The sequence below is a fragment of the Salmo trutta genome, chromosome 33, assembly GCF_901001165.1.
Source record: "Salmo trutta chromosome 33, fSalTru1.1, whole genome shotgun sequence".
NCBI classification, from domain to species: Eukaryota; Metazoa; Chordata; class Actinopteri; order Salmoniformes; family Salmonidae; genus Salmo; species Salmo trutta.
In genome coordinates this window covers 40,467,531-40,489,321 of record NC_042989.1, presented here as the reverse complement: position 1 = coordinate 40,489,321, position 21,791 = coordinate 40,467,531, and the positions used below count along the sequence as shown (strand labels likewise).

The window sequence follows — 21,791 nt, the reverse complement described above, 5'->3', positions numbered from 1 at the left end:
GCAGCCTCTCTGTGCTAGTGATGGCTGTTTAACTTTTTGCGGATCATTGGGAGCGCGAGATTCAAATTACAGAAATAGTAATATTTAACATTCATTAAAATACAAGTGTCTTACATCGATTAAAAGCTTAACTTATTGTTAATCCAGCCGTTGTGTCAGATTTCAAAAAGGCTTTACGGTGAAAGCACACCATGCGATTATCTGAGGACAGCACCCCATCATATAAAAGCATTAAAAACATTTTCCAACCAGGCAGATGCGCCACGAAAGTCAGAAATAGCGATAAAATAAATCACTTACCTTTGAAGATCTTCTTCTGTTGGCACTCCAAAAGGTCCCATTTACATCACAAATGGTCATTTTGTTTTGATAAAGTCCTTCTTTATATCCCCAAAACCTCAGTTTAGCGCGCTTCATTCAATAATCCACCGGTTTCCCTTCTTCAAAATGCATATAAAATGAACCCCAAACGTTACCAATAAACTTCTCCAAACAAGTCAAACAACGTTTATAATCAAACCTGAGGTACCCTAATACGTAAATAAACAATCAAATTTAAGACGGAGAATCGTTATTGTCATTACCGGAGATAAACAACAAAGTACGCGCATTCACCTGAACGCGTAACAAACTACAGCCAAAATGGGAGCCACTTAGAAAAACTACAAAAATAAAATCTGGATTGTCCTCGGGTTTTCGCCTGCCATATCAGTTCTGTTATACTCACAGACATTATTTAAACAGTTTAGAAACATTAGAGTGTTTTCTATTCAAATCTACCAATTATATGCATATCCTAGCTTCTGGGCCTGAGTAACAAGGAGTTTACTTTGGGCACGCTTGTCATCCAGACGTCAAAATACTGCCCCCTAGCCCAAAGAGGTTAACAATTTGATGGCCTTGAGATAGAAGCTGTTTTTCAGTCTCTCTGTCCCAGCTTTCTGATGCACACCTGCACTGACCTCGCCTTCTGGATGGAAGCGGGGTGAACAGGTAGTGGCTCGGGTGGTTGTTGTCCTTGATTATCTTTTTTGCCTTCCTGTGACATCAGGTGTTGTAGGTGTCCTGGAGGGCAGGTAGTTTGCCCCTGGTGATGCGTTGTGCAGACTGCACCACCTTCTGGAGAGCCCTGCGGTTATGGGCGGTGAAGTTGCCGTACCAGGCGGTGATACAGCCCGACAGGATGCTCTCAGTTGTGCACCTGTAAAAGTTAGTGAGGGTTTTCGGTGACAAGCCACATTTTTTTCAGCCTCCTGAGGTTGAAGAGGCGCTGTTGCGTGGACCATTTCAGTTTGTCGGTGATATGTACAGCGAGGAACTTTCCACCTTCTCCACTGCTGTCCCTTCAATGTGGATAGAGGGGTGCTCCCTTTGCTGTTCCCTGAAGTCCACAATCTTCTACTTTGTTTTGTTGACGTTGAGTGAGAGGTTGTTTTCCTGACACCACACTCCGAGGGCCCTCACCTCCTCCCTGTAGGCTGTCTCGTCATTGTTGGTAATCAGGCCTACGACTGTAGTGTCGTCTGCAAACTTGATGATTGAGTTGGAGGTGTGCATGGCCACGCAGCTGTGGGTGAACAGGAAGTGCAGGAGAGGTCTGAGAACGCACCCTTGTGGGGCCCCGGTGTTGAGGATCAGAGATGTTGTTTCCTACCTTCACCACCTGGGGGTGGCCTGTCAGGAAGTCCAGGACCCAGTTGCACAGGGCGGGGTCGAGACCCAGGGTCTCAAGCTTAATGATGAGTTTAGAGGGTACTAGGGCAGTGGGGCAGTGGGATAAGGCAGTGCGCAGTGTGCAGTGTGATGGCGATTGCATCGTCTGTGGACCTATTGGGGTGATATGATCCTTGACTAGTCTCTCAAAGCCCTTCATGATGATAGAAGTGAGTGCTACGGGGCGATAGTCGTTTAGCTCAGTTGCATGCGCATGCTCCAAGGACGCGGCTAGGGATGCCGTCTGGGCCGGCAGCCTTGCGAGGGCTAACACGTTTAAATGTTTTACTCACATTGGCAACGGAGAAGGAGAGCCCACAGGTTTTGGCAGCGGACCCTGTCAATGGCACTGTATTGTCCTCAAAGTGCGCAAAGAAGTTGTTTAATTTGTCTGGGAGCAAGACGTTGATGTCCGCGATGGGGCTGGTTTTCTTTTTGTAATCCATGATTTTCTGTAGAGCCTGCCACATACATCTCGTGTTTGAGCTGTTGAATTGCGACTCCACTTTGTCTCTATACTGATGCTTTGCTTGTTTGATTGCCTTACGGAGGGAATAACTACACTGTATGTATTCGGTCATGTTTCCAGTTGCCTTGCCATGATTAAATGTGGTGGTACATGCTTTCAGTTTTGCGCGAATGCTGCCATCAATCCACAGTTTCTGGTTAGGGAAGGTTTTAATAGTCACAGTGGGTACAACATCTCCTATACACTTCCTTATAAACTCGTTCACCGAGTCAGCGTATACGTCAATGTTATTGTTTGAGGCTTCCCGGAACATATTCCAGTCCACGTGATCAAAGCAATATTGAAGCGTGGAATCCGATTGGTCAGACCAGCGTTGGATAGACCTAAGTACGGGCGCTTCCTGTTTTAGTTTCTGCCTATAGGAGGGTAGCAAGAAGATGGAGTCATGGTCAGATTTGCCAAAAGGAGGGGGGGGGGGGCTTGTATGCATCGCAGAAGTTAGAGTAGCAGTGGTCGAGTGTGTTACTCACTCGTGTACTGCAATCGATATACTGATAGAATTTAGGTAGCCTTGTTCTCAGATTAGCCTTGTTAAAATCCCAAGCTACAATAAATGCAGCCTCAGGATATATGGTTTCCAGTTTGCATAAAGCCCAGTGAAGTTCCTTGATGTCCGGCTTGGTATCCGCTTGCGGGGAGATATACACGGCTGTGATGATAACCGAGGAGAGATATCTTGGGAGATAATACAGACGGCATTTGATTGTGAGGCATTCTAGGTCAGGTGAACGAAAGGACTTGTTCTTGTATGTTGTTACAATTACACCATGAGTTGTTAATCATGAAACATACACCACGCCCTTCTTCTTACCAGAGAAATGTTTGTTCCTGTCGGCGGCGATGCACTGAAAATCCCGTTGGCTGTACGGACCCCGACAGCATGTCCTCAGCTAGCCATGTCTCCGTGAAACAGAGTATGTTACAATCCTGGATATCTCTTTGGAAAGCAACTCTTGCCCTAATTTCGTCGACTTCGTTAACTAGGGATTGGACATTAGCGAGTAATATACTCGGAAACGGTGGGTGGTGTGCGCGCATCCGAAGCCTCACTAGAATACTGCTCCGGCACCCTCTCCTCCTCCGTTGTTTTGGGTCGGCCTCTGGAATCAGTTCAAATGCCCTGGGAGGTGCAGACAAAGGATCTGCTTTGGGAAAGTCGTATTCCTGGTCGTATTCCTGGTCGTAGTGCTGGTTGTGCTGGTAAGTTCACGTCTCTCTGATATCCAATAGTTCTTCCCAGCTGTATGTAATAACACAATGTTTTCTGGGCTAACAATGTATTTCAAAAAACAGCTGCCATCTCTATCGGCGCAATCGTGCATTATACTAAAATAATGTGTCTTGTGATTTATATTTTATGACTGAATAATTTCAAATAATTTCAAAGGTAGCAGTGAAAAGAAAGACGTTTTAATTGTTATATGACTTTACACCCACGCCCCCTACACCCCCTACGACCACACCCCTACCCCCACGCCCACACCCCCTACCCCCACACCTCCTATGCCCACACCCCCTACGACCACAGTGTCCAACAAGCTTTCGCTACCCTTAACCTTGTTCTGAACACCTCCAAAACAGAGTTCATGTGGTTTGGTAAGAAGAATGCCCCTCTCCCCACAGGTGTGATTACTACCTCTGAGGGTTTAGAGGTTGAGGTAGTCACCTCATACAAGTACTTGGGAGTATGGCTAGACGGTACACTGTCCTTCTCTCAGCACATATTAAAGCTGCAGGCTAAAGTCAAATCTAGACTTGGTTTCCTCTATCGTAATCGCTCCTCTTTCACCCCAGCTGCCAAACTAACCCTGATTCAGATGACCATCCTACCCTTGCTAGATTACAGAAACATTACGGAAACATAATTTATAGATCGGCAGGTAAGAGTGCTCTCGAGCAGCTAGATGTTCTTTACCATTCGGCCATCAGATTTGCCACCAATGCTCCTTATAAGACACATTACTGCACTCTATACTCCTCTGTAAACTGGTCATCTCTGTATACCCGTTGCTTATTTATAAAACCCTCTTAGGCCTCACTCCCCTTATCTGAGATATCTACTGCAGTCCTCATCCTCCACATACAACACTCGTTCTGACAGTCACATTCTGTTAAAGAAGTCCCCAAAGCACACACATCCCTGGGTCGCTGCTCTTTTCAGTTCGCTGCAGCTAGCGACTGGAACGAGCTGCAACAAACACTCAAATTGGACAGTTTTATCTCAATCTCTTCATTGAAAGACTCCATCATGGACACTTTACTGACAGTTGTGGCTGCTTTGTGTGATGTATTGTTGTCTCTACCTTCTTGCCCTTTGTACTGTTGTCTGTGCCCAATAATGTTTGTACCATGTTTTGTGCACCTTCCCTGTGGCTCAATTGGTAGAGCATGGTGTTTGCAACGCCAGCATGGTGTGTGCAACGCCAGGGTTGTGGGTTCGATTCCCACGGGGGAACAGTGCAAAAAAAAAGTTTTTTAAAATGCATCAAAATGAAATGTATGTATTCACTACTGTAAGTCGCTCTGGATAAGAGCGTCTGCTAAATGACTAAAATGTAAAAATGTTGTGCTGCTACCATGTTGTGTTGCTATGTTGTGTTGCTACCATGCTATGTTGTCATGTGTTGTTGCCTTAGGTCTCTCTTTATGTAGTGTTGTGTTAGGTCTCTCTTTATGTAGTGTTGTGTTAGGTCTCTCTTTATGTAGTGTTGTGTTGTCTCTCTTTATGTAGTGTTGTGTTAGGTCTCTCTTTATGTAGTGTTGTGTTAGGTCTCTCTTTATGTAGTGTTGTGGAGTCTCTCTTTATGTAGTGTTGTGTTAGGTCTCTCTTTATGTAGTGTTGTGTTAGGTCTCTCTTTATGTAGTGTTGTGTTAGGTCTCTCTTTATGTAGTGTTGCCTTAGGTCTCTCTTTATGTAGTGTTGTGTTGTCTCTCTTTATGTAGTGTTGTGTTAGGTCTCTCTTTATGTAGTGTTGTGTTGTCTCTCTTTATGTAGTGTTGTGTTAGGTCTCTCTTTATGTAGTGTTGTGGAGTCTCTCTTTATGTAGTGTTGTGTTAGGTCTCTCTTTATGTAGTGTTGTGTTAGGTCTCTCTTTATGTAGTGTTGTGTTAGGTCTCTCTTTATGTAGTGTTGTGTTAGGTCTCTCTTTATGTAGTGTTGTGTTAGGTCTCTCTTTATGTAGTGTTGTGTTAGGTCTCTCTTTATGTAGTGTTGTGGTGTCTCTCTTTATGTAGTGTTGTGTTAGGTCTCTCTTTATGTAGTGTTGTGGTGTCTCTCTTTATGTAGTGTTGTGTTGTCTCTCTTTATGTAGTGTTGTGTTAGGTCTCTCTTTATGTAGTGTTGTGTTAGGTCTCTCTTTATGTAGTGTTGTGTTGTCTCTCTTGTTGTGATGTGTGTTTTGTCCTATTTTTATATTGTATTCATTATTTATTTTTAATCCCAGGCCCCCGTCCCCGCAGGAGGCCTTTTGCGTTTTGGTAGGCCGTCATTGTAAATAAGAATTTGTTCTTTAACTGATTTGCCTAGTTAAATAAAGGTTAAATAAAATAAAACATCAAAAATACACCCACAGCCTCCCCCCACACACCCATGCTGCTATCCATTAGTGTACTCACCAGGGACAGACGTACCCAGTGCCACGAACACCACGGCAGTGACGGAGTCCTTCAACCCGATGGTGCAGCCGAAGTGAGAGGCCAGATCTCCTATCACTGCGGTCAGCATGCCGATGATGATGATGGAGATGAAGAAGCAGGCCCAGCCGTTCAGGTAATCCGTGGGAGGAACACAGGCGAACAGCACCTAATATGAATAATATGAATAATAACAATATGAATAATAATATGAATAATAATATGAATAATAATAATAATATGAATAATAATATGAATAATAATATGAATAATAACAATATGAATAATAATATGAATAATAATAATATGAATAATAATAATAATATGAATAATAATAATATGAATAATAATATGAATAATAATAATAATAATATGAATGATAATAGTAATAATAATAATATGAATAATAATATGAATAATAATATGAATGATAATAATATGAATAATAATAATATGAATAATAATAATAATAATATGAATAATACGAATAATAATAATAATATAAATAATATGAATAATAATATGAATAATATGAATAATAATATGAATGATAATAATATGAATAATATGAATAAAATGAGTAGTATTAATAATAATAATAATATAAATAATAATAATTTAACACTTTACTATAGGTGTCCTTATGAATGCATTCATAGAGCCCTTATAACAGCTACATAACACATCGTAACATTTGTCAGTAGCCATCGTTAACAGTTATTAATAGTTATGAGCAATGGCACTAAAGCGTTACTAATAACAATATATGCCATTTAGCAGACGTCTTTATCTGAAGGGACTTACAGTGTGCATTTTACATAAAGGTGGTCGCGGGAACCGAACCCACGACCCTCGGCGTCGCAAGAACCATGCTCTACCATCTGAGCTACAGAGGACCACCAACTCTACTGACCTTCCAGAAGACGGTGAGGAAGTGCATGACGTAGTCAAAACAAGACGGGAGACGCTCTTCACCGGAGTCTTCCTCATCCTCGTCTCCTGGGGACAAGGGAGGGAGGAAGGGGGGAGAGGAAAATGGAGGGAGGAGAGGAGAATGGAGGGAGGGAGGAGGGGGAGGGAGGAGTGGAAGAGAGGAGCGGAAAGATTGAGGGAGGAGGGAGGGAGGAGTGGAGGAGAGGAGAGATGGAGGGAGGGAGGGAGGAGTGGAGGAGAGGAGAGATGGAGGGAGGGAGGGAGAAGCGGAGGAGCGGAGAGATGAGGGAGGGAGGGAGGAGCGGAGGAGCGGAGAGATGAGGGAGGGAGGGAGGAGTGGAGGAGAGGAGAGATGAGGGAGGGAGGGAGGAGTGGAGGAGAGGAGAGATGGAGGGAGGGAGGGAGGAGTGGAGGAGAGGAGAGATGGAGGGAGGGAGGGAGGGAGAAGCGGAGGAAAGGAGAGATGGAGGGAGGGAGGAGGGATGAAGAGGAGGAGGAGTAACAGGTAGGGACAGTAAAGGGAGGAGGGAGGAGAGGAGAGATGAGGGAGGGAGGAGCGGAGGAGAGGAGAGATGGAGGGAGGGAGGGAGGGAGGAGGGGGAGGGAGGAGTAACAGGTAGGGACAGTAAAGGGAGGAGGGAGGAGAGGAGAGATGAGGGAGGGAGGGAGGAGCGGAGGAGAGGAGAGATGGAGGGAGGGAGGGAGGGATGAAGAGGAGGAGGAGTAACAGGTAGGGACAGTAAAGGGAGGAGTGGAGGAGAGGAGAGAGAACAACAGGAACAGGAGGGCGAGTAGAGGAAGAGTGGAAACAGTAGTTGGTAGAGTGATAGAGTAGATGAATAGAGCAAGAAGGGATGACATTAAGGGGAAGGAAGACAATCATTTTTAACTGAGTAATATTTCATAAGAGCTGATGGTTGGATTCCATTGTGACATCCTGGTTCCCAGTGTGTTTAATCCACTCTAAGAAGACTCACATACCCTCACACTGAACTATTAGGATGGGACAGCAAGAGGAACGACAACACACACTACTACTGAACATCTCAATGAAGTGATCTTGTTATATGTAACAAAGCTAAAACCTTGTACAGTCCAACTCTATACATTCACAAGGCCATTGGGGGCCCTCAGCAGTCCATTGGGGGCCCTCAGCAGGCCATTGGGGGCCCTCAGCAGGCCATTAGGGGCCCTCAGCAGAAGTACATTCACTAACCTAATTGGAAGTGGTTTTTACTCTGAAAATAACAGAACAGGTCATTGGGGGCCCTAATCAGACCATTAGGGGCCCTCATCAGACCATTAGGGGCCCTCATCAGACCATTAGGGGCCCTCAGTAGGCCATTAGGGGCCCTCAGTAGGCCATTAGGGGCCATCAGTAGACCATTAGGGGCCCTCAGTAGACCATTAGGGGCCCTCATCAGACCATTAGGGGCCCTCATCAGACCATTAGGGGCCCTCATCAGGCCATTAGGGGCCCTCAGTAGGCCATTAGGGGCCCTCATCAGGCCATTAGGGGCCCTCATCAGACCATTAGGGGCCCTCATCAGGCCATTAGGGGCCCTCAGTAGGCCATTAGGGGCCCTCATCAGACCATTAGGGGCCCTCAGTAGGCCATTAGGGGCCCTCAGTAGGCCCTCACTCTGCTCAGTTTACTGAGCAGAGTGAGGGCCTTCCAGTTTACTGAGCAGAGTGAGGGCCTTCTAGTTTACTGAGCAGAGTGAGGGCCTTCCAGTTTACTGACCAGAGTGAGGGCCTTCCAGTTTACTGAGCAGAGTGAGGGCCTTCCAGTTTACTGACCAGAGTGAGGGCCTTCCAGTTTACTGACCAGAGTGAGGGCCTTCCAGGTTACTGAGCAGAGTGAGGGCCTTCCAGATTACTGAGCAGAGTGAGGGCCTTCCAGGTTACTGAGCAGAGTGAGGGCCTTCCAGATTACTGAGCAGAGTGAGGGCCTTCCAGTTTACTGAGCAGAGTGAGGGCCTTCCAGTTTACTGAGCAGAGTGAGGGCCTTCCAGGTGTTTACTGAGCAGAGTGAGGGCCTTCCAGGTGTTTACTGAGCAGAGTGAGGGCCTTCCAGATTACTGAGCAGAGTGAGGGCCTTCCAGATTACTGAGCAGAGTGAGGGCCTTCCAGATTACTGAGCAGAGTGAGGGCCTTCCAGTTTACTGACCAGAGTGAGGGCCTTCCAGGTGTTTACTGAGCAGAGTGAGGGCCTTCCAGTTTACTGACCAGAGTGAGGGCCTTCCAGTTTATTGACCAGAGTGAGGGCCTTCCAGTTTACTGAGCAGAGTGAGGGCCTTCCAGTTTATTGACCAGAGTGAGGGCCTTCCAGTTTATTGACCAGAGTGAGGGCCTTCCAGATTAATGAACAGAGTGAGGGCCTTCCAGATTAATGAACTGAGTGACGGCCTTCCAGGTGTTTACTGTGTGGAGATAGAGAAGTTACAGAGATGTAGAGAGGATTGTGTGTGTGTGTGTGTGTGTGTGTGTGTGTGTGTGTGTGTGTGTGTGTGTGTGTGTGTGTGTACAGTACAGTACAGTACAGTACAGTACATACAGTACAAGACAGTACAGTACAGTACATACAGTACAGTACAGTACAGTTGAAGGAGGAAACTGGGCATCTTTCTCAATTAATCTTTCCTTGATTTGATTCCTCATATCCTCTTTCCTCGCCTCCTTCTCAAAATGAGATGTTTTCCTCCAATGTGTTTTGAGAAGGAGGCGAGGAAAGAAGCATTGAGAAACAGCCAGAGTATCACTTCATGTTCCTCCATAGAAGCTGAAGGAGCTCTACCTACAGCAGAAATGGGTCACATGGTTTCAGACAGTCTGTCTCGGAGCGTCTACAGGGCTGATTGGTAGATCTTCACACAACAAAGAACCTATAGTCAGACTCAATGTCACTCAGACTTTAACAAGGTGACAAAACAACAATGTTTGCTGTGAGTGGGAAGATGGCCGTATACAGAAAACATATCCAACCTGTCTGTCTCTTTATGAAGCCAAACGCAAAGCTAAACAAAAAACAACACAGGTAATAGTTTCTGATATGTAAAATCGAACAGTTATGACTGGACGATCAACGATTAACGATCAAAGATCCATGTTTTTTTTGTTACTGCATTGTATTTACCTAGCCTGATCCCTGTTTGTGCTAACATTCCAGACCTTTACATGATACGTGGCAAAATATTGGAATGTTAGCACAAACAGTTCTGTTAATTAACCAGACTAGTATTTACCATCTTCCTTTGAGTTATCTGACCACTAAATGGCGCCCCCTAGAGTGTGGAATGTGCGGTGCAGGAGCTGGTGTTTACCTGCACTGACTGTGATGGCCTCCATGAACTGTTGTCTCCAGGAGTTGGTGCCCACCACCAGAGCCAGGTTGGTCTTCTTTATCAGCTTGTCCACCGTGTTCTGAGGGAAACACACAACATAGAAAGACAAGAGTTTTAAACACACAAAAAAACGATGTTTTAAGTGAGTAGGCAAGTCTGAAGCTGAAAATTCACATGAGCAGGACACCACAAGGCCTTTACCCATCCTGCTCTACCAAGGTGTTCCAGCACACAGCTTTGACCTACTACAGAGTATTCTGTCAGAAACACAAAAAGAGAAGACACTCAGACTCAATGTCCCAAATACATTTTTTAATAATTGTTTTATTTTTATATTTGAATATATAAAACATACAATCTACTTGCAGTGAAGCCGCTCTACATCACATTAGTCATCTAACAAACTCCCATCCAGAGCGACCCACAGAAACAACCAGGGTCAACGCCCTGCTGAAGGGCACGTCAACAGATCTCCCACAAGGTCAAAAACGGGAACCCGAATTAGCGACTTATCAGCCACAGGCCCAAGCTCCCAACCACCAGGACACCAGCCCTCCAAGATCCCCCCCCCCCCCACAGTTTCCCAAGAGCTCCCTCTCAACCATCCGAGACCCCCCCCAAAGCCCCCCTCCTCCAGAAAATAAAATGATTCCCCACACCTCAAAACTCTGCCAAATGAACCAATAACCAACAAAATTAACAAAAGAGAAAAAAGAGAAAAACGAAGGAAAAAACTGAAAACAACAATGCAAAAGACCCCGGTCAAACCCGATCGACGCTGGGCCAATTGTGCGCCACCCTATGGGGACTCCTAATCACGGCTGGTTGTGATAAAGCCTGAAATCGAACCAGGGTCTGTAGTGACGCCTCTAGCACTGAAATGCAGTGCCTTAGACCGCTGCGTCACTTGGGAGCCCCCATATGAATGAGAGCATGTGCACAAACATCTGCACGGCATCAGTGTCATGTCCTGACCATAGTAAGTGGTTATTTTCTATGGTAGAGTAGGTCAGGGCATGACAGGGGGTGTTTGTCTATGTTTTGTATTTCTATGTTCAGTTTCTAGTTTTGTATTTCTATGTTGGTTTTTGTTTGGAATGACCTCCAATTAGAGGCAGCTGGTCGTCGTTGTCTCTAATTGGAGGTCATATTTAAGTTGATGTTTGTCCCACCTGTTTTTGTGGGTGATTATCTTTTGAGTAGTGTTTGTTTCTCACTGCGTCACGGTTTGTTGTTTTGTAAATTCAGTTATTTATGTTTTGCAAAGTTTCACAAATGTAATAAAATGTGGAACTTCAACCACGCTGCACTTTGGTCCGATCCTTTCGACAGCCGTGACAATCAGCCTCAGGCAAACAGGCATTAGCTGTAAAAACACTGCCCCTCAGTGTCATTCAAACATACTTTTTGTTATGTTTTATTTTTACTTTAATTTTTGACTTTTATTTTTTCACTTTGTCTGTCATTCTATCCCCCGCCCAGCAACTCCACTCCCACTTGTCTCCTATTCCAAATCCCAACCCTCAGCTTCCCTCAGCCCATCCCACCTATCTCTGCTGGCCACCCTCTTCGGATTTCTACGCACCATATCTTTAAACTGTGATGTTTAACATACAATTTGAATTTATCTAATCGAATAGAATCCACAGATTGCGAGTTGAATACTTTTTACTAAGAGTATTAGTATATTAGTAATTTACTGACCCGGTCTCTCCAGATCTCCCAACAATACTATTTCTAGGGTCGAAATCTGCAGAGCTTTGAATATTCAACATTTTGTTGGTGGCAAGAAATCTGTACTATAATTTTAGCTGAAAAACAGTCTTAAGTCTTGCATCGTTTTATATATCAACTCATACACCCTGTACCATGGAATTGGTACATAAAAAATCGCTTCGCAACTATTTTCAAACAGTATATGGCACAGCTGTCAACATCCTGGTTCTCAAATGAAACTGGTATACTTTCCTATTTATGTTATTTTTATTCCTCCGCCAGTTTTGATCTTTTATATTGGGCAGACAGACCAGTTCCCTACCTTCTTCCGCTGCCACTTGCCTCCTTCATTTTCGGGGTAATTCTGTAATCAATTGGTTGTTATCTTGGATTGAGCAATATCATTTAAAAACAAAATACACTTTTCAAACATATTTTCCATAAATACAGGTATTTTATCAACCGGTACATTTGAGTTCAGCCATAATATTTGTTGTAATATTTGTTCTATCTTTTTAGGGGGATGAAATACAAATTGTAGCCAGCTCTGCAATGCTTGTTTGAAAAAGAGAGATACTTTGAAAAAGGTTTCATTTTCAATTAATCAAAAATGAGACATGGCAATCTGCACAAAGGCAAAAAAGCAATTTTTAAATAATGGATGAGCTTTTCTTAGTAATCTACTTGAGAACTATTTATGGTTCAAGTGAAGCTTTTAGAGAAAGGTTTGGTGCTTTTATATTTAATCATCTCAGCCCACCCAATTCATATTCATTATATAGACAGGCACGCTTTATCTTGTCTGGTGTAGCATTCCAGATAAAGCAAAATATTTTTTGCTCATATGATTTTAAAAACTAATCATCAGGAGTAGGCAGCACCATAAGTAAGTGAGTAAACTGAGATATGACTAAGGAGTTAATCAGGGCAATTTTACCATAAATAAACAGATATTTACTTCTCCATGGTTGCAGGATCTTGTTAATTTTACAAGTATTGAAATTCATTGTGGAGAGCTCATTTATATATTTTGTGAAAGGAATACCAAGTATGTCTACTTCACCGTCAGAATATATTTTACAGGGTAATGTAAAAGTTGTATTTTTTAAAGATCCAATACGTAATATTGTACACTTATCATAATTAGGTTTTGGTCCAGAGAGTACAGAGAAGTTATCTAGATCTTCAATGAGACATTGCAGGGATCTAGCTTGCGGACGTAATATAAAACTTGAGTCATCGGCATACATGGACACCTTTGTTTTTAAGCCTTGGATTTCTTATCCTCTAATCTTGTTATTGGATCTGATTTTAATAGCTAGCATTTCAATGGCCGTAACGAATAGATATGATGACAGCGGACACCCTTGTTTAACTCCTCTCAAAATTCAAAACTCTCTCTCTCATCCACTTTCATGTTAAAAAAGATTCACCTTCCTAGCAAATCATTTCTGACTATTTGCACATTCAGATTGAAATTTGTCTTAAATAATATCATCACATCTTTTGAGTTACTTTGTCCATGACAGAAAATTATTTCACCACCCCATTCTTTTTTCCACGTAACTTCATCTAAGGATGTAGAGTGAGTTTCCTGTAAACAGTCTATGTTATATTCCTTTTCTTTTAGCCACGTAAAGACCGATCTTCTTTTTTTATAATCTGCTAAACCGTTACAATTATAACTGGCTATACATATTTCACCCCTTACCATAACTAGATACTATTCTCAGTCGAAATGGACCATAATTAGTGCTTGTAAAGTTACTGCCAATCTCTAGTCAAAATTAGAGAATTTTAAATGTCTGATATTTAGAAACAGGTTGTAACTGTATGTGTTTTATTCCTTTGCCTGTTTGCCTGTGAGCCAATGCCACAGATGTTAGAAAATTGAGTCAAGATATGATGTGTATAGTAAATCTGAGTAGGTTGATGTGTATGGTATTGGATGTGATATAATGAGAGTGTGTACGATGTCTGTATAAGAGTAAGACTATAATGTGTGATGTCCAAATAAATAATAACCCAGCCAATTTGCATGGTTGAGTGTCTATGTCTATAACATGAAGTGAGTATAGCCTTAATATTCATGATTATAATTGTAATCGATATAGTAGTATCACCATCATAGTTATATTGTAGTTCCATCAAAAATAAATTTCATTTTCAAAAGAAAAACACATCACAGCATTTCCATAGCAATTAACGTTTTACATGATTACGAAAGAGACCTTGAATTACTATAGAGACGGCTTCACTACAGTACAAATGTGTCTGTACAATATGTTATTATTAGTATTTTCTTATGGGGGGGATCAGCTTTAATATTGAGGATAGATTGTTGCTTCCATCAATGTAATTGTCTGCATCATTTCCAGCCCTCCATATATTATTTGGGGTAAATATATTTATATATATACATACATTTATACATACATATACTGTCACGTCCTGACCAGTAATAGGGGTTATTTGTTATTATAGTTTGGTCAGGACGTGGCAGGGGGTGTTTGTTTTATGTGGTTTGGGATATGTATTTAGGTAGAGGGGTGTTTTGTTTATGTGGTCCGGGGCTTGTTAGTCTATGTTCTATGTTAGTATTTTTCTATATTCTATCTAATCTATTGTATTTCTATGTTTAGTTAATTGGGGTTGGACCTTCAATTGGAGGCAGCTGGTCATTGTTGCCTCTGATTGAGGGTCCTATAAGTAGGAGTTTGTTTTTCATGGGTTTTTGTGGGAGATTGTGCTTGTTTAGCTGTGTGCCTGACAAGACTGTCCAGTTCGTTTGTGTTTTGTATACGTTTATTGTGTTTTCCTTCTTCACAAAATAAAAAGAAGATGAGTATATATTTTCCCGCTGCGTCTTGGTCTTTACCCTACGACACCCGTGACATATACACACTTTATTTTAGAATATACCTTTATTATTCCTCGCAAACCCTAACACCCCTCCCCAATTGGAGTAAACTAATAAACATTAACACTTAGGCTTCTACCTTCAGTTTATATATATTATACACATTTTACAGACACAATAGTTATATTTTGTTTGTTTTTAGTGCTTCCTCTATTTCTGATGTCCATCCAGTTTGATTTCTATTTGTAACTGTGCTATTTCACAACATTTCTGAACCTAGATACATTTTACAGACCCCGTATGTTTTACATTGTTTATCTTGTTATTAGTCCCACCCTTCAGCTCCATTCAACCCTTCCCATCTATCTCTTAACACCATCCATTTTGGATTTCTATTTGCCATATATTTTTCAACTGTGTTGTGATGCTTCACAAAAGTTCTAAACCTTTGTATTCTCATAGCTTTCACAGATTGTAAATGAAAGAAAAACATTTTTGCTAAAATAATTATTATATTATTGATCGATTGACTATGACTTTTCAAATCACCCAATATTGCTATCTGCAGCGTTAGTTCTAGGTAAATGTTGTAATTCTTCAGCCATTCCTGGACCTGTGACCAAAAACAAGCTACATATGGACAATAGCAAAATAAATGATCTAATGACTCTGCCTCCTCACAGCAAAATCTGCAGAGCTGGGAAGATTGTATCCCCCATACATATGACATTCTATTGGTTGAAAGAATTTTGTTATAATAATTTAAATTGAAAAATTCGAAGTTTTGAATTCGGTGTTGTTTTGCGTATCAATTCATAAACCATCTGCCATGGAATCGGTACATCCAAAATCTCTTCCCAACTATTTTGCAATTTATATGGCACAGCTGTCAATTTTTTGGTCCTTAAATGAAATTGGTATATATTTTTATTTATCACAATTTTCTTTAACCATTTATGGTCTTTAATGCAGGGCCGACAGACAATTTCCTTACTTTTTCCCCCTTCTACTTGCCTCTTCCATTTTTGTGGTAATGCTGCAATTAGTTGGTTGTAATTTTGTGTAGAGCAGACATTTCCATATGTCTTTGTTAGCTGCATGTGTGACATAACTCCACCAGTCCTATTTATGATATCATTTACAAAAATTATACATTTTTGAAAAAAATTATTAAAAAATCTGTTTTTTGATCAATTAATATATTTGAGTTTAACCACAATATTTGCTGTCTTATTTGTTCTGTCTTTTCTGGTGGATTAAACTGAAATTGCAAAGAACTTTCTAAGGCTTGTTTAAAAAAATAACGATATTTTGGAAGAATTTTTTTCTTCTCAAATAACCGAAATTGAGCAGTTGTAATCTGAATAAAGGGAAAAAGGCCATTCTTGAACATAGGATGAGACATTCCTACCAATTTACTAGAGAACCAGTTTGGATTTAAGTATAACTTTTGTATGACTGATGCCTTTAGTGCGAGGTCTAATGCTTTAATATTTAATCATTTCTGCCCTCCGAATTCGTATTTGTTATATAAATATGCCCTTTTAATTTAGTCTGGCTTGCCAATTTAAAAAGCAGGTCACTAGGTGTAGGCAAAACCATAAGCAAATAGGTAAACTGTGATATGACTAAAGAGTTAATCAGGGTGATTTTTCCACAAATAGACAAGTATTTTCCTTTCCATGGTAGCAAGATCTTATCTATTTTTGCTAACTTTCGATAAAAATGTATTGGAGTGAGATCATTTATTTCTTTTGGGATTTGTATAACGAGTATGTCCACATCTCCATCAGACCATTTTATTGGTAAACTACACGGTAATGTAAAAGTATAATTTTTTAGTGATCCAATACGTAATAAGGTACACTTATCATAATTTGGTTTTAATCCAGAGAGGATAGCAAAATTATCTAGATCCTATATGAGGTCATGGAGAGATTCTAATTGTGTTTTTAAAAGAAAACATGAATCATCAGCGTACAATGACACCTTTGTTTTTTAAGCCACGGATTTCTAATCCCTTAATATTATTGTTAAATCTAATTTTAACAGCTAACATTTCGATGGCAATAATAAATAGATATTCCGATAGAGGACAACCTTGTTTTACTCCTCTTGACAGTTTAAAACTTTCTGAGATGTAGCCATTATTTACAATTTTACACCTAGGGTTACTATACATAACTTTAACCCATATATAAGAGATTCTCCAAAACTAAAATATTCTAGGAATTTATTTTTAAACTCCAGTCGTACTTTATCAAAAGACATTCAAAATCAGCTATGAAAACCAGGCCTGGTGTCTCCGATATTTCAAAGTATTCTATTGTTTCCAGTACAATTGTCTTATATTATCTCCAATGTATCGTCCATGTAAAAAAACCTGTCTGATTAGGATGAATAAAATTTGACAATACCTTTTTAATTCTATGCGGCAAGTATTTAGCTAGAATTTTTGCATCACAACACTGAAGTGTAATTTTTTAAATGGATCTTTATATATACCACTTGGATCCTGTTTCAGTAATAATTAAATCAGACCTTGTTGCGTGTCTGATAATCTACCATTTATATAGGAGTGGTTAAAACATGCTAATAATGGTCCTTTGAGTATATCAAAACAAGTTTGGTATACTTCCACTGGTATGCCATCCAGCCCTGGAGTTTTCCCAGACTTAAAGTCTTTAACTGCATCAAGAAGTTCCTCCTCTGTAATTTGGCCTTCACATGAGTCTTTCTGAACAGATGTTAATTTTACATTATTAATAGGAAAAAAATCCATACAATTAGCTTGGAGGAGACTGAAATGAAAATAAATTATTCGTGACTCCATCATTTGTAACAAGTGTCAATAAATATTTTTTGGTAACATTTCTATGTTTAAGATTGAAAAAGAATTTGGTGCATTTTTCCCCATATTCCATCCAGTTCACGTGATTTTTTATAATATTTTACATTGGATCTTTCTTGAAAAAGTTTCTTAATTTCTTTTTGTTTTTCCTCTAACTTATTCTGTGCTTCTATGGTACAGTTTTTATTGCTATCTAACTGTACTGCTAGTCCTTCAATTTCCTTTGTTAATATGGATTCTATTGACCTAAATTGCTTTTGTTTTATAGATGAGTACCGAATTGCATGGCCTCTAAAAGCACATTTAAAAGTGTCCCATACAATAAGGGGATCTGCTGTATCTATGTTATGTCTGAAAAAGTCAGTTATAAATTCTTCTGTCCTAGTTATAAACAATTTATCATCTAGTAGGCTTTGATTAAATTTCCAATATCCTCGCCCACTTGGAAATCCCGTAAGAGTAATATATATGCCAATTATGTGATGGTCCAAAAGCATTCTGTCCCCTAGCAACACTTTTTAACCTGTCTGGGCTAGGGGGCAGTATTTTCACGGCCGGATGAAAAACGTACCCAATTTAAACAGGTTACTACTCTGGCCCAGAAACTAGAATATGCATGTTATTAGTTGATTTGGATAGAAAACACTCTGAAGTTTCTAAAACTGTTTGAATGGTGTCTGTGAGTATAACAGAACTCATATGGCAGGCAAAAACCTGAGAAAAATCCAAGCAGGAAGTGGAAAGTCTGAGAATTGTAGTTCTTCTTTTGATTCTCTATCGAAACTACTGTGTCTGTGGGGTGATGTTGCACTTCCTAAGGCTTCCATTGGCTGTCAACAGCCTTCAGAAGTGGTTTGAGCATTCTCCTGTCACTGGGCAGATAATAGGAGCTCAGTTACTGAGAGGTCTGCCTGGCAACAAAGGGATTGGATATGCTCGATCCCGCGAGTGCGCCGTTCCTTCTTTTTCTCCTTGAATGAATACGCTATTGTCCGGTTGGAATATTATCGCAATTTTACGTTAAAAATACCATAAAGATTGATTTTAAACAGCGTTTGACATGCTTCTAAGTACGGTAATGGAACATTTTGACTTTTCGTCTCTGGTTCCGCGCTTGCGCGTTATCCCTTTGGATAAGTGATCTGGACGCACGAACAAAACGGAGGTATTTGTACATAAATATGGATTATAGCGTCCCACGTACCCCATAGAAGTTAAACTTTTTGTGCCACAGAGAATGACATAAGAAAGTAGTCAAGACGACTAGCTTGATTAAGCCTCCTCCATGTATATCTCACTAGGTCAGGGTATTTAAGTCTCCATATATCCACTAATTCCAATATGTCCATGACATTCATGATTTCCTTAAGTGCCTGAGGGTGATAGTTTGTAGTGTGATTTCCTTTCCGGTCCATAGAGGTATTTAAGACCGCATTAAAATCTCCCACCATAATAATAGAGTCTAGTGTTGCTTGTAGAGTTGATAAATTCTTATATATATTTTCAAAGAAGTTTGGATCATCATTATTCGGACCGTATAGGTTAATAAGCCATACCTGTTTATTGTCCAATAACATATTTTAAATAATCCATCTACCTTGAGGATCTGTTTGGACAATTTGGATCAAAATTACTGTTAATTAATACCATCACCCCTTTTGAATTTCTTTTCCCATGGGAGAAATATATCTCGCCCCCTCCAGTCCTTTTTCCACAGAACTTCATCTAAAATTGTTGAATGAGTTTCCTGTAAACAATAGATATTATAGATAGATATTATCAATAGATATTACATTCCTTCTCTTTTAGCCAGGTAAATACTGATCGTCTTTTCTTATTATCTGCTAAGACATTACAATTATAACTGGCTATACTTATTTCACCAATTACCATAATGAGACACAACTTTCAATTCTATTTATCAAAATATATGTTTGTAAACGTACCATTAAAAAGTAACATGATGATTGAGTGTCTATATAGCTGTGCCATGATATTTGCATTGCTTCTAAGTAAACCTCCAATTGGTCTCCACTATTCCACCCTCTAAAAGCCCTCCTCATCTCGAGTTGGGTTGGTCTCCACTATTCCACCCTCTAAGAAGCCCTCCTCATCCCGAGTTGGGTTGGTCTCCACTATTCCACCCTCTAAAAGCCCTCCTCATCCCGAGTTGGGTTGGTCTCCACTATTCCACCCTCTAAAAGCCCTCCTCATCCCGAGTTGGGTTGTTCTCCACTATTCCACCCTCTAAAAGCCCTCCTCATCCCGAGTTGGGTTGGTCTCCACTATTCCACCCTCTAAAAGCCCTCCTCATCTCGAGTTGGGTTGTTCTCCACTATTCCACCCTCTAAAAGCCCTCCTCATCTCGAGTTGGGTTGGTCTCCACTATTCCACCCTCTAAAAGCCCTCCTCATCCCGAGTTGGTTTGGTCTCCACTATTCCACCCTCTAAAAGCCCTCCTCATCCCGAGTTGGGTTGTTCTCCACTATTCCACCCTCTAAAAGCCCTCCTCATCCCGAGTTGGTTTGGTCTCCACTATTCCACCCTCTAAAAGCCCTCCTCATCCCGAGTTGGTTTGGTCTCCACTATTCCACCCTCTAAAAGCCCTCCTCATCCCGAGTTGGTTTGGTCTCCACTATTCCACCCTCTAAAAGCCCTCCTCATCTCGAGTTGGGTTGTTCTCCACTATTCCACCCCTGACCCCTAAGGCCGCGGAGAGACCAGATATATATTTTAAAAATCCAATATGTTATTATTGCCCAATGTCCCTGTTCTACTCATTCTACTCATTCAAGGGGCAGCAGGGTAGCCTAGTGGTTAGAGCGTTGGACTAGTAACCAGCAGGTAGCCTAGTGGTTAGAGCGTTGGACTAGTAACCAGCAGGTAGCCTAGTGGTTAGAGTGTTGGACTAGTAACCAGCAGGTAGCCTAGTGGTTAGAGCGTTGGACTAGTAACCACCAGGTAGCCTAGTGGTTTGAGTGTTGGGCCAGTAACCAGCAGGTAGCCTAGTGGTTAGAGCGTTGGACTAGTAACCAGCAGGTAGCCTAGTGGTTAGAGCGTTGGACTAGTAACCAGCAGGTAGCCTAGTGGTTAGAGCGTTGGACTAGTAGCCAGCAGCGTAGCCTAGTGGTTAGAGTGTTGGGCCAGTAACCAGCAGGTAGCCTAGTGGTTAGAGCGTTGGACTAGTAACCAGCAGGTAGCCTAGTTGTTAGTGTGTTGGACTAGTAACCAGCAGCGTAGCCTAGTGGTTAGAGTGTTGGACTAGTAACTGAAAGGTTGCTGGATCGAATCCCCGAGCTGACAAGGTACAAATCTGTCGCTCTGCCCCTGAACAAGGCAGTTAACCCATTGTTCCTAGGCCGTCATTGAAAATAAGAATTTTTTCTTAACTGACTTGCCTAGTTAAATAAAAGTTTAAAAAAAAATCTTTATTTTCTACATTGTAGAATAATAGTGAAGACATAAAAAAAAAACATTCTCATTAAATCACATAAAAATATCACACACATCTTATCTTGACAAAATGTTCTAAGATCTAAGGCATTGGTTTACAGGCAAACAGCCAAGGGAATAAAACACATACAGTTACAACCTGGATCTTGAATTCTAAACATCAGACTTGTTATGGTCCATTTAGCCTGAGAACAGTATCTAGTTATGGAAAGGGGTGAAATATGTATTGCCAGTTAAAAAAATTGTAAAAATAAAGAAAAACCCTTGAATGTGTATGTGTGTCCAAACTTTTGACTGATACTGTAGATAAACATGGAGACAAAGATAAACATGGAGACAAAGATAAACATGGAGACAAAGATAAACATGGAGACAAAGATAAACATGGAGACAAAGATAAACATGGAGACAAAGATAAACATGGAGACAAAGATAAACAAAAGATAGACAACACAAATAATTATAGAAAAGTTCTCGACAATAGAGAGAGAGAGGGGAAAGAGAGGGGAGACAGGGGAGAGAAGGGAGAGAAGGGATAGAGGGGAGAGAGAGGGAGAGGAGAGAGAGAGTGGGGAGAGAGGGGAGACAGGGGAGAGAAGGGAGAGAAGGGATAGAGGGGAGAGAGAGGGAGAGGAGAGAGAGAGTGGGGAGAGAGGGGAGAGAGGAGAGAGAGTGGGGAGAGAGAGTGGGGAGAGAGCGGAGAGAGGGGAGAGAGGGAGAGAGAGAGGGGAAAGGAGAGAGAGGGGAGAGAGGGAGAGA

General features: G+C 41.2%; 1 protein-coding gene across 2 annotated transcripts in view; it reads right to left on the bottom strand.

Annotated features, from left to right (window-relative positions):
• The window catches only part of LOC115172984 (sodium/calcium exchanger 3-like), a 176,127-nt gene that overhangs the window by 1,706 nt on the left and 152,630 nt on the right, over positions 1 to 21,791 (bottom strand). Inside the window, exons 5-7 of one of the 2 annotated variants that reach the window (XM_029730923.1) lie at positions 10,132 to 10,231; positions 6,789 to 6,874; positions 5,858 to 6,044 (exon numbers count right to left, since the gene is read on the bottom strand). In XM_029730923.1, coding sequence (XP_029586783.1) covers positions 5,858 to 6,044; positions 6,789 to 6,874; positions 10,132 to 10,231 — 373 coding nt within the window. The remainder of the gene's footprint in view (positions 1 to 5,857; positions 6,045 to 6,788; positions 6,875 to 10,131; positions 10,232 to 21,791) is intronic. The other variant, XM_029730924.1, reaches the window with a different exon arrangement.